The 13,801-nt window shown below is 40.6% G+C and overlaps 1 protein-coding gene across 30 annotated transcripts in view; it reads right to left on the bottom strand.

Moving 5' to 3' along the window:
- The window catches only part of MICAL2 (microtubule associated monooxygenase, calponin and LIM domain containing 2), a 175,589-nt gene that overhangs the window by 112,385 nt on the left and 49,403 nt on the right, over positions 1 to 13,801 (bottom strand). For all 30 annotated transcript variants that reach the window (XM_072985774.2, XM_072985773.2, XM_078383945.1 and 27 more), the window contains exons 3-6: positions 7,657 to 7,864; positions 6,449 to 6,565; positions 4,774 to 4,875; positions 2,770 to 2,925 (exon numbers count right to left, since the gene is read on the bottom strand). In XM_072985774.2, coding sequence (XP_072841875.2) covers positions 2,770 to 2,925; positions 4,774 to 4,875; positions 6,449 to 6,565; positions 7,657 to 7,864 — 583 coding nt within the window. The remainder of the gene's footprint in view (positions 1 to 2,769; positions 2,926 to 4,773; positions 4,876 to 6,448; positions 6,566 to 7,656; positions 7,865 to 13,801) is intronic.

Genomic DNA, 13,801 nt, shown 5'->3' with positions numbered 1-13,801 from the left:
CTTTTAAGTATACCATCCAGCATACACTCCAGGAGGCAGTGGAAGACAGGAGGGCCTGGCCTGCTCTGGTCCATGGGGTCACGAAGAGTCGGATACGACTTAACGACTAAACAACAACATACTTAAAATACAATTTTTCCTCAACTACTGCATTAAGATTCAGTCAATCTGGCATAAACATATTTCTTTGCTGAAAGGGGCACAGTCAAAATTTGACCTTATGTTAATTTCAAAGCACACTGTGAATCAAAATGATTCTTCAGTCGTGTGACAACAGTCGCTTTCGAAATCCATTAAAATAACCTTTCCCATCTACAGAGCTCTTGCTCATTGGAATTTGTTCATATCCAAAATATGCTTAATTGTACATTTAAGAAAATTCTAATGAGGAGGAGGAAAAAACAGTGTTTCGGCATCTTAAAGCCTAACAAATTGCTAGACTCCTGTCTGAATTGCATTTTATAAATCATAGAAAAATACAACTCTTGAACTATTTCCAGTTTCCTTCAAAGCTCCATTTAAGGGGCTGGTTTTGATCTGTAAAGCCTTGGTGTGTTTTTCATCTGTAAATGCCTTGGGCTGTTGAAGTCTGATGCCTTGTATGTATTTGCCTGGAGTCTGAAGTCCTCAGCAGAAGCTCTCATATGTATATCTCCACCCTAAGAGACCAGGCTAATGTCTACACAAGAGAGAGCCTTGTGGTTGCTCGTAGATTTTGTCATGTGCTGCCCAGAGAAGTCAGATGGGGCCTCTCCCTTTTGTCCTTCCATCATCGGGCAAAGACCTACCCTTTCAAGGCAGGCTTTTTAAGCAACAAGTGGGAGGGGGGGTTTCCTCAGGAATGTTATATGTATTAGACTTAGAGATTTTTAAAAGTTTTAAAAAACACTTAGACTTTCTGGCAGTCCAAGGTATCCGCAAAGCTCTTTTCCAGCACTACATTAAAAAAAATTGATTTTGTTTTCCTCTCAATTTTCTTTACTGAGATAACACTACACAATTAGCACAGAATACTACTGTGCAACACTAATATTGTATATGATGCTAAAGAATTAATTAGTGAACTAAATCTGCTGAGAAGCAAAGAGAAAATACTATGTTCATGAAAAAATGTTTTCAACCAGATGATGTTCTAAGTTTCTAGAACTTTCTTTCCCTTTATCAAGTAATACTGCGTGCAAAAGCTACTTCTAAGTTCTAGTCTAGTCCAGAAGGGGAACTGGCATGGCAACATCCACACATACCATGGTGGCAGCCTGAAATCAGTCTGCTTGTAAAATTCCATAGGCATGGGCCAAGGTATGTGGCTGATTCCAAGAGTTTTATCCGGGAACTGACCATGAATTTCACCTACAGGCATAGAATTTTCAGGGAAGTATTCAGAAGGCTCAACCTCTTATCGCCAGGGCCACCAGACTGGCTCCATGCATAGAGTCAGCCTGGAACATTCAAGTATTGGTTGAAACAGCCATCTATGCACATCTACTTGAGAGTATATCTTGATAAATCCCATGGGGTCTGATGAGGTTTCAGAAAACATAGTCTATGCAATAAGAAAAATGTGTGCTACCTAAAACACTTTTACAGTGGTGCCTCGCTTAACGGGTGCCCCGTTTAACGAGGAATTCACTTAACGAAGAAGATTTTGCGATCGCTTTTGCGATCGCATAACATTGTTTCCTATGGGGAAAAATCGCTTCATTTCCCCCAGCTGACTGGAGGGGCTTCTCCCGAATCTCCCGCCAGTCAGCTGGGGGAAAAAGTCGGCGGGCGTTCGGCAAGAGGGGAAAGGAGCCTTCCTTTCCCCTCCTGGCCGATCGCCGGCACAGACGCCCCTGCACGCTCGGCAGGAGGGGAAAGGAGGCTTGCTTTCCCCTCCTGCCCGGTCGCCGGCCAGAGAAGCCCCTGCGCGCTCGGCAGGAGGGGGAAGGAGCCTTCCTTTCCCCTCCTGGCCAATCGCCGGCACAGACGCCCCTGCACGCTCGGCAGGAGGGGAAAGGAGGCTTGCTTTCCCCTCCTGCCCGGTCGCCGGCCAGAGAAGCCCCTGCGCGCTCGGCAGGAGGGGGAAGGAGGCTTCTTTTCCCCTCCTGGCCGATCGCGATCGCCGGCCAGAAGGGCGTTCGGCAGGAGGGGAAAGGAGCCTTCCTTTCTCCTCCTGGCCGATCGCCGGCACAGACGCCCCTGCGCGCTCTGCAGGAGGGGAAAGGAGGCTTCTTTTCCCCTCCTGGCCGATCGCCGGCTGGTCAGCCGGCTGAAGAAGCAGGGGTGAGCTGGGGAGGAGGGCGGGGGAGCCTTCCCCCGCCCTCCTGCCCTAGCGCCGGCCCCATTTTTGGCCAGCGGCCAGCTGATCGGCGGCCGCAGCCATTTTCGCGCCCTGCCCTCGCTTACCGAGGGCGCGAAAATGGCTGCCATTATGAGGAAACATCGCTTTACGGTGAGTGTAGAAGCCACTGGAACGCATTAAACGATGTTTAATGCGTTCCAATGGCATTTTCCTATCCGTATAGCGATGTTTTCTCATAGCGATGGTTAATCCGGAACGGATTAACGTCGCTATGCGGGGCACCACTGTATATCATTCAAGAAGGCACTGATGCTCCAACAATGCCCATGTAGAACCTGAATGTGAATAAATGAATCTGCTTCCATAAGATTGAAAGGAAATGAGAAAAGCAGATTTCAGTTTCATAACTGAGATATACCTGTGGCAGAATGAGATCTACTGACTTGTTTTACTTTCTCATGTTGCAGAATGAAAAGATCACCTACCTGTTTCTTCTTTCAGATCTTGGAAAAATTTTTGATTGAAGATGAAAGCAACACCACTGATCTCCTCCACCTTAGCTTCTGCTGTTGTGTTTCTGTTTATAAAGTTAGCGGTGATAGCAATAGCCAGCTTTCCACGGAATTCTTTTCTCTTAAAGCCTTACAAGGAAAATAAGCCAATACAATTTGTCGATTAATCAGGCCAAACTGACAGCTGGTAAAAAGATCCCCAATGCTAGAGACCAGCCCTTTCCTTCAAAAGCTAGCATCAAGGCTGAAAAAAGTCTATGTCTAAAAGACGTGCAACTTCTAGCAAAATTCTGAATCGTAGTATTTTCATCTGCTTTGACTATTGCAATCAGTCATTTCTCCACTTCTCTCTACCACACCGCTTATCAGCTAAAACTACAGCTAGTACAAAAAGCCACATCATTCTATAAGTGTAGATGTTCCACTCAGGGTGAATAAAAATCAAATACTTTTTAAAAATCAAATTGATTTAAAGTTTCTAAAAAATCTTTATTTAAATCATTTTTAAAATTCTGATTTTTAAAATTTAAAACATTATCTAAACTGGGATTTAAATCAATCAAATCCACCCTGGTTCCACCATAATCAACATGTCAAAACTCACTTCTCCACTTTTATTACACCCTTGCTCCTCTTAAAATCAGTTTTTGGCTCTGCCTTTACAAATATTTTTCTTCTTACTCCACTGCCATTCTTCCTTTTCTTTGTCAATGATACCTATTCACTTTTCCTCCATTTGGTTAACACCGAACCCCAACAGATAGCTTCTCCTAGTGGTTTCACATAGATATTAAATAGCAAAAGGGACAAAACAGGACCCTGAGGGACCCCACAGGCCAACAGTAAGAATCTATATTTCCGCAAAGGACCAAAGAACTATTTGTATGAATGCAATAACCAGTCAAGATTTTGCTTAGGCAGGCATAGCTTCTTGTAGAATAACCAAGCTGTAAACTGCTAATATGCAGATTAGTACTGCTTGACCGAAGGAATTTAATATGCACTCAGTGCAACACTAATGGAGTGTTATAGAAATGGAATTAATTAACTAATTAAAGCCAATGAGAGCATATACATAATTAAGTTGATTGACATGATATGGCAAGAGATGCTTAGCTAATGTCTCATTCAAAAGCAAACTCAGGCATGTGAGAACAATACTGCCCCAAATCCTGCTGCGTGGTATAAGGCAAGGTATACTAAAGCAGACCCATTGAATCTGTGGGGATTTAGTGAGTCAGTCCTCCATAAGTCCCATTGATTCAAATAGGCTTGCTCTAGTATGACTTACTGCACTAAACAACAGGATTTCTTCCACTGAATAATTACTACAGTATTTTGCAGTCAGTATAGAATGTTCTTTCTTTCCTTCCCGCTTTTATATGCCATCAAATATTTTTATCAGAATTTATATTGTGTCTTCCTAAAGTAATTCCTTGGATTATCTTTGTGAAATGTCTGGCAGATAATGGATGTCTTCATTCTGAGCACTCAGGATTGAACAAGAACAAGGTGTGCCCTTGCAGATCAGACTCATCAAATATTTGACTAGTTCTTATGCCATTTCTTTAGATTTTTATACATACATTGCCCAGAACAGTACTGTGCACTAATGGAGTGGTATATAAATGTCAGAAGTAAGTAAGTATGTATGTAAGTAAGTAAGTAAGTGCGTAAGTACGCAAGCAAGCAAGCAAGCAAGCAAGCAAGCAAGCAAGCAAGCAAGCAAGCAAGCAAGCAAGCAAGCAAGCAAGCAAGCAAGCAAGCAAAACCTAGCATGTTTAGTATCAGGTTTTATTTTGATGCAATATCAATAAGTGCATGACAATTCTTCAAATCAGCAGGAAAATTACAACTTGCCACATTTTTCTAAGACTATAATGCTACAAGTTGTAATCCAGTTTAGTACATCATGAGCTGAAAAGCAGGCAGGCTATCTGCCATTAAGCTGCAATGTTAACATCATGTGTAACTCACCTCCCAAAGTGTTTCTACGGCCATCAGCCCCAATAATGACATCAAATTCAAATTCTGATAGATGATGATCCACTGGGAGAAATTCAGCCCGCCAGCCTATTTCTGAAAGCAACAAAGCCTGGCGATCAGAGGAGTGTCTCAAACCTTGTTAAGAATATTCAGTAAAGCCTCCCTTCTATGGATGGAAGAACCATTTGTTTTTGGTCCAGTTAATATGTACTTTCTGGCTTAATACATAAATTAGAATGCAGTTATCCTTTGGCACACACGCTTGTCCAACTGTTGCAATTTAGTCCTAGACTCAAAACAAGATGAAAAAAAATCCATACACTGGAGGAAAAGTCTACAAAAATATTTCATTTTATTTTGTGAGGTGAAAAATATTTTAGAAGTGTGCTTTAAGAGGAAATATGTACAATTTAAAATGTAATTTTCTGTATTTTCATTGCAGAAAGTAGGTTGTAACATTCTAATAACCAAGTGGGCATGAAACATGACAGAAATCTATCCGTGCCTATGAGTGTCGGCACAATCCATCTGCTTCCTTTTCTTTCATATTTAGACTTTTTACATTCTGCTGAATTCATATTAAAAACAGACTGAAATGAATTTAAAACACTAAAGAATCTTGTGACCGTTGACACAATTCAAAGGTTCTATGCAGTATAAGTTTCATAAGTTATTGTTCATTTTATTTGATACACAGAGTGTAGCTTTAGGATACAGACACTTATTAACATGCAGCTGGAGTGGGGTGGGATGTAAGAAAAAAGTTCCTTTCCTTTAATGTGTGTGCATAAGAGTCTGCATAGTGAGGCTACACTCCAACACCCCATGAAGAAATGAGCTGCAGTCCATGAAACAGCCATTATCAAATAACATTTCAGAGAAGCCTATGCAAAGACTGTCACTGATCCATACAGAGCTCCAGAAACATATTTGTCACATTTAGGGTTCAACTAGACAGCCCAATTATCCTGGCCTGGATTGGTCTAAATTGTATCAAACAGGATCACTTTGAGGTGCAGTACGCCATCCGGGGTGATAATTGCAATCACATGCAAGGATCAACCACATCACATCTCAAGCAACCCCATTTAGCCTGATCTAACCTGATTTTCTTTCCCTTTAAAAGGAAAGAAAACAGAAACAAATAAATCCTTCTCCTGTCTCCTCCTCTCTGAGTTGCCTACAGCTCTATCTTTATGTAATTACTGTAATCAAATATGCAAATTAGCCTCTTTGACCCTCCCTCTGTCCTTTCAGCTTTGACTCTGAGAAATGTGCCCCTTGGACCACTGGATTATCTGAAAACTAGCTTTTGGCCTCACTGAGGTCAGCCACTTGAATACCACTATAAAGGGATTATTGATCAACATTATCAAGCAGGAACAGGACAGGGAATTTTCATGCTAAGCATTAATATTATCAAACCCCTTTCTCTCACAACAAGGTAAGAGAGTTTCCTGTGAATTAAAAGTTCAGGCTCAGTTCTAGTATGCATTTAAGTCTGACAACAGATATTTGATATAAAGTTTAGCCAAAATGTTAACAAAATATTTGCAAAAGATCAGAAGCACACATGCATTAGGTAAAACATGCTATATTCTAGATAGGTTTTAACTGATGAGCTAATTTCCTGTACAGTTCTTTCTCAGTAAGTACAATAACATACTTTGATTTTCTTGATCTTCAGGAGGTTCCAGAACCTTCACAAACTCTACATTTACATGGATTTCAACTCCCAACATCAGTGCAATCTTGAAAAGGATAAGTTGAAGCTGCCTAATGCCTATGGGAACAGAAATACAGTAATTGAAAGATATAGTCCATCCTTTTCTTTTTAAGAATACACATTCAACTTCTCTCTTTAAATAAGAAGAGGGGGAAACCCTGCTTTTGTAACACACTGAAACCCCTTCAGAAACAACGCACATCTTTGCTGCTATTTCCTGTAGAGGTAGCAATTTTATTTTCTTTAGAAGGATAAAAATTACTGCTAAAAAGTGAACTAGATGATATGTTAACTTGTTTGACATTCATGCAAGAGTATATTTGGCCGAAATCCTGTTGCTTTGCGTAGTAATTCACAATTAAAATGGGCCCATCAAAGAAGTGGAATCTACAGAGGAGTTGACTCACTAAGTCTCTGTGGGCTTGCTTTATTTGCAGTTTACTATAATAAAGAATAGGATTTCAGCCACAAAGGACTTAACGTTAAAAAGCTGCTTGTTTAGGACAGTTTGGGTTTGTATGTGTGTTACATTTACATCCCGCTTTCCTCTTTATAAGTTCAAGGTGACCTCACTTTTTTGTTGTTTTTGGTTTTTTTGAAAGAATGACTGACCCAAGGTTACATAATGGGTTTCACAGTTCACCAGGAACTTAGAACTCCCTTAGTTTAACTACTATTCTACACTGGTTCTTCAAACACACATACACCACAAATAGCCATTGAAAATTTCCTTTAAAATTACCTGCATAGCCAAAATAAATGTTTAGGAGAACAATGCTGATAGGCACAGTACTCACAAACACAGACTATGAAGGAGTAGAGTGCAATATTCAATTAACTGTCTCCCACAGCATCACCTTCTTCCAAAAATACCTGCCATAGACTGTTTTCTGCAGTGAATACTGACTTCAGAATTTGAATGTGCTGTAATTGACTGACACACCATATAAGAACAGGAACTGTGACCCCCCCCCCCCCGACACAAGTTCAACAGAATTCAGCCAAATGTGTCTGCACACAACTGTGTAATGAATAGCAATCAATATATCTGCCATATCACCACAAAAATATTAACCATGAACCTTCATGAAATATGCATCTTTACATGAAAGAAAACAAACCTGTCACTTGGAATCAATTATACTTACTTATATGATCAATGGATCCTGCACAGAACTTTCCATAAAATTTTTTTGCTCCCAGACTTCGAAGGTCATGAATAGTAAAAGGCCAAAGGTGAAGCACATTGTTTCTTGAAAATGTGTCCCGCTTTTCCACAACAACAACTTTGGCTCCTAAAAAGGCAAGTTCTATGGCAGTTCGCAAACCACAGGGTCCACCTCCAACTATCAGACACTGCAGAAAGAAACACAGAAATGTTCACTGTAATGACCAGCAGAAATATATTTTAAATGCTGAGATGTTCCACAAAAAGCTGACAACAAAGAAGATCTTCTGCAACATTTGGGGAAGGTTCATCCACTGAAGGCATCAACACCTCAGACTTGCATTACAGTACATTTACTCAGAAGCTGGCTATCAGTTGTGCTCGAGATCTCTTGCCTTCCCTGCAAAGCTTGCCTGCTTTTAGAACTCACAGAAGCAAATGTAAATGCTATTCTTCAAGGGCACCCACCCTGTCCATATGGAGCTGGCATACTAAAAACAATTATCTCAAGTAATGATGATCAGAACCTTTAACCACATGGTAATGCCAGCAGAAAACTGCTTTGGTTTGAACTTGAAATTCACTAGGAGCCTCATAATTCTCTGTAAATAACATTGATCTCAAAACACAGTATAAAGGCACATAAAGCAGCCACCATGAAGAAACTTAGTAGGTTTGGGGTCAGTACTTGGGTGGGAGAAAACATGGGGATCCTCCATGCATGTAACTGCTTAGCTGCTTCAAGTTTAATTATAGAAAACAAGAGAACGAGAGAGAGAGAAAAAGAGAGAGAGAGAGAGAATATTTTGTTTTAAAAAACTTGTTCTTGGTTTTAAAATATGAGTACATTAGTACACAAACCTATTTCAAATTACATATCAAGTAAAACAATTCTAGCCAGCTAAGCATGTACTTTGTGAGAACACACAGCTACCAATCTGATCTACAAAACTGGATGTGAAGTTGCAAGTGCTATTTTTAATAAAGCCAACAAGCCAAGGAGGCAGAAAGTGTGAAAAACTTGTACTTTGACCAAAGTCAAGAAGTAGTTACAAAGCTAAGTGCTTGTGTTTGTGAATCTCTGGATCACAACATGAAGCACAAACCCATCTAGTAGAAAATTTAGTTGCAGAAATCAATTTCTGCACACCTTTCTCCCTCTTAGTGGATAAAGCGTATGGTTTCAAAAGCCAAGATGGTTGCTACAGAGAGCCTCAGAGTCTCTTCACTGCCCTGGTTAGCTACTATACTAAGAAAATAAGCCAACTGACCCAGTTATACGGATGGGGATAAAAACCTAGCCCACATGCTATCAACATGAGGGGAGCCAAATGCTTGGCTGAAGGCTTGTGTAGTTGGCTACAATTAGTATGGGAACTCTACATTCTGACAAACAACACCCTTAAAATGGAACAGTTGTACACAACATTTATCTGCTCTCAACAAATGAATACCATAAATGGTTTAATCCACTTTGGGGCTCCAAGAGAACAAAGCTCCATATATAAACAAGACCAATTAGAAAAGGTGACTCATTCGAGATGATGCTTTCCAAGGAACTACTCCTTCATCCCTATAATAAGCTCTGGTTCTTTTCTGCAGTCACAAGACAAGAAGAAAAGTTCCTCCTGCTGTTTCCAAAGCATCATTGATGGAAAACCCTTCAAAGTTCTAGTCTAACAATATTCATATTTTCCGTCATCGGCTTTTTTATTTACACGTCAGTGTATCCATTCTAGTATGTTGCTTATGTCAAAGTACTCTGGAGACAAAGAAGCAGGACTCTTAATAAAACTGAATTCAGTGTTCTTTGCAGTTGTTGTCAAGTTGGAGCCAATTTATAGTGATCCTAATAGGGCTTTTCAAGGTAAGTGAGATGTTCAAGGAGCTGCTTTAGCAGTATCACATCTTCGGTGAGTTTCCTTGGCTGAGCTGGGATCTAAACCCAGGCATCCTCAGCCCTAGTCTATCCCTTTATCCACTACAACATGGTGGGTTCCCCTCGGTATTGTTAAGGCTTCTACAAACAAGGTAAGTGAAAACCTGACTATTCTCGTGCTTTGGACTAGAACAGAAAACCCGGGATTCTTTCTCTCCCCCCCCCCAACTTCTCACCAATCTTTGAAGAAATACAGTCTGGAGACACAGGGCTGAACACTGCTGTGAAAACCAGAAACGCTCCAAAAAGAAGTCCTCCAGCACCACTGAGGAGTCTTCTATGGACATGGCCCTTCTGTCCCTGACAGGTGCACTGAGCGGGAGTGTGCTCTGACTTCAGTCTGCTGACAGAAAAGCTGCCTTCCCCTCCCGCTTTGCTTATTCACTTCTGTTCGAGGGACTGGACTTTGTAAGAGACAGAATTATTTTAATAAGGAACAGTGTATGTTGAGATAATAACAGCCTTGCATGCTTTGTAACAACGTATTATCAGAGGGAAGGAGGTTTTTAGGACCTCAAGGGATTTGCTGCTTTTCACTAAGTTATTGCTAGTTCTCCTTCCTGCCTCTGGCTTGCACCTTCTCTCTCTCTCTCTCTCTCTTTTTTTTATCTCTCTCTCTCTCTGCTTCATTTCCTTTTGTCTCTTTTCACTCCTGATCTCTGGTCAGCATGGAAGGTCTCTCTCCTATGTGGCTGAGACACACATCTCTGTTTTTAAAACCTTCTAACTATAGACAACAACTGTAAGATACCTTCTCTAATTTCCCCAACAGTTTCTGGCTTGGATACTGTCCAGCATCCAAGTGAATATTTACTCCTGCATAAATGCGCTGATTTAACTCAGAGCAGCAACTGGCCTTTCAATGGATTTCTGATCAAATTACTAGTCACACATCTGGTGTGATACTATGAATCCAATCAGGATTTGTTAATTAGTGAGTACTCACCACCACTGCAGGTGTAAATATGCTTGGATTCTAGCCAATGGCTTTTAACTTTAGCATGCTTGATATCAGAATAATTTTGTGCTTCCTTTCTATCCGTTCCTTCGGTGGCCATGTTCGTTAGATGATACAACCAAGCCCAAATCACACAAATAAAATTTATTTTGATATTACTTCTATTATAATCATTTGGCAAGAAAAGCATGGCAGAAGTTCAGAGTATATCAGTGTGTCGATATGTAAATAATGGAACAATTTTTAATAGATGATCACTTTCCTATGCCAGCCCAAGACACCTTTTGCATGGTGGCTCTGGTTTCCTTGACGCACAACACTATATTGCAGGCTGAAGTCACGGTCTGTAAGCCATAGTCTGTAAAGTTTAAACTATTTATTTTATCCAATTAGGTCTGGGGACCAAAGCTTCAGGACTACTGCTGTAAACTGTTCAACACTCAATAACAATACAGTAGCTCCTGATAAATCTGATTAATAAAAGAACACCCTTCCACTAATTTTCCACAATCTATCAGACACAGATGAATACCAATCTGACACAATTAGTATCTTAGATTTTCCATTTCATTATTACATAAAACAGTATTTACCTTGCTCTGCAGACACCTTCCACATACAACGACAGGAAGTGGTTGGGATAATACTGAAGAATCAATAAAGAAACTAGTTCACTAAGAACCTTAAAACCAGAAAAATGTAATAGTTCATTGCTGTCACAGCTCTGTGTCTCCACCTGCTGTAGACGTCTAAGAGGTGTGTGGATTATGTAGCCACAGTCACCAGATAACTCTTTAGATCTGAATCTACAAAACTTCTCCTGACATTTATCAAATCAGGCAAAAGGGGGGGGGGATTGTTCCCAGTACTTTACAGGTCATTAAATTCACAGAACATTAAACTCATCAAATCATTTCATTTTTTTTCTGCCTTGGGTTACATTAGAAAATATACTATGGCTGTCCAACAGCCTGCTTCCCTAAAATATCTTAAATAAATATTAATACAGATCTTTAAAGAATTTTAGCTATTTTAGCTGTTGCTTGAACAAAGATTGTGTTCCTGTGGCATTTAATGGCATTCCTGGTTCCAGCTGAATATAAAGCAATAAGCACTAATTACATCAACAAAGACATAAGCACAACATCTGGATAAAGTCTCATGCCATATTCATCACTGACAGACCCACTTCCATCTGCATGATTCAGTAGCATTGTCAAATTATCAAGTTCCTACGACAAGGAATATACTTCTAGGATTAGGCCTAGCATAAATGTTAATTTTCATCTGTTCTTTCTGTGATAAGTTTGTATGTCGCTCTCTATGCATTTATATGCTTCAAAACCCAACAAGGGCCAGTACACAATGACTGGTGGATTGCCAAAGCTTTTATTACCACTGCTCTGTCCTCTAAGTTTTCTACATGCACTGGAGGGTGGGGCACAGTTTTCACTATATGAAGCTTGGAAGAAATATTCCCAGTGAAAGTGTTCAGCAAGGACAAACCAGGGATTCACAGTTTTTCATCTTCGAAGTTTGGTAAGAAGTGAGAGAGCAGCTTTTGACAGCAGGCTTGGAAAAAATGTTTCTCTTGTGGCAGAGTCCAATAGATACTTTATCTGCTGGGCTGGATCCATATATTGAAATAAAGGCATGTCAAAGCAGAGTGAGGGTCTTCAAAATTGACTATTGGTTGATTGACTGATTGATTGCACTTCTAGACCTCCCAACTTAGTGAAATACTATTGAGGGCGGTTTACACAATTAAGCAAAACATGCAAACAAGAGACCGCTTAGTTTCAACTGTGGGGAATTTTGGCATCCTACGCAAGCTGGACCTGCCTTTGTTTCTTCCCCACCTGCTGCTCCCCAACCACTGCAACAGAGGATCAGGGAATCATTTTTCAGGGATAGGGCAACTGCCAGAGAGGACTGTGAGGGGGAGGTTAAATTCCCCAACAGCATGACTGGGGGCTCCTCCTCCAAGTGCCACTGGCCACCCAAGATTGGACAACCAGCAGTGATTCCCATGGAGTCCCACTGCCGTTCAAGGGTGCCCATGACGACGACATCCAGTATGATTGTGGCAGCTAGCAGTGGCCCTCCTCCCAGACTGAATCCTCAGCAAGCACACAGGGGGGCCCTGGTATAGCTGAAAACAGAGCCTGAGCTTGCTGTGGAGGACACAACTTGAAACTTGGGTCATTTTAATCCAGAGTGTTGGAGTGGAATCTGCAGACTGAGGAAGCATTAAATGGGCTGTATGGATCTAAACCTGTCATCATGTGCCTTGACACAGTTTCAGTTATTTCTACCCAGATATGTGCTTAGAAACTTACAGTGGGGTCTTGACTTGAGAACTTAATCCGTATTGGAAGGCGGTTCTCAAGTCAAAAAGTCTGTAGGTCAAGTCTCCATTGACCTACAGTGCATTGAAAACCGATCAATCCCGTAACAGGCCGTTTTTGTTCCATTTTGTTTTTTTTCTGGTCTGTAAGTCAATTCTCAGGCTGCAAGTCAAACCTAAATTTTGCGGCCAGAGAGGTCTGTAACTCAAAAAGTCTGTAAGTCAAGCCGTCTGTAAGTCAAGGGTCCACTGTATTTCTTAGCAAATACACCAGACCTCAAAAGCTAACTGCACAATTTGTGAATAAAATTGTTCTCCTATAAAGTGACTGTGACGCCCAATGTGGTGTTGCAGACAGAGTACCAAAAACTCCCCTCTCCCTCCCATGGTAATTCTAGACTAACAATAGGAAGGGGCATGTTCATTTAGCACTCCCCCGCCTCCCACCATCTCCCTATCTAGAACAGACGTCCTCCCAGTCCTGTTTAAATGGGTGTCAGACATGAGATTTTTTTTAAAGTTTATTGAAAGGACATATGATCAAAAGAAAGTTGAGAAACATTGCTCTAAAAATTACAGGTAACAAGTCACTTTTACTGAATTAATCTGAAGCTCTGGTCTTGAAAAGACAGTTTCCTATTTCTGCAGCAGATAATTGAGTGGTCTCTCTCACATTCTGTGCAAATTTCACCATCCACAAAATCTCATTCTGACAGAGAAGCTTATGAACACTTCTTACTGCAAAGATAACTATTTTTCTACTTAATAATTCCACTGCTTTGTTGTTTTTCAAAAATTCCCTGAAGATAATTCTGTTTTTTTCCTGTTAGTTCAGATCTAACTAATCCAGAATGCACAGTCAGCAAGCCAATTATAAGCTT

This window comes from Pogona vitticeps, chromosome 1 (assembly GCF_051106095.1).
Source record: "Pogona vitticeps strain Pit_001003342236 chromosome 1, PviZW2.1, whole genome shotgun sequence".
NCBI classification, from domain to species: Eukaryota; Metazoa; Chordata; class Lepidosauria; order Squamata; family Agamidae; genus Pogona; species Pogona vitticeps.
The sequence above is the reverse complement of the archived record's forward strand: the minus strand, read 5'-3'. Positions and strand labels throughout refer to the sequence as shown.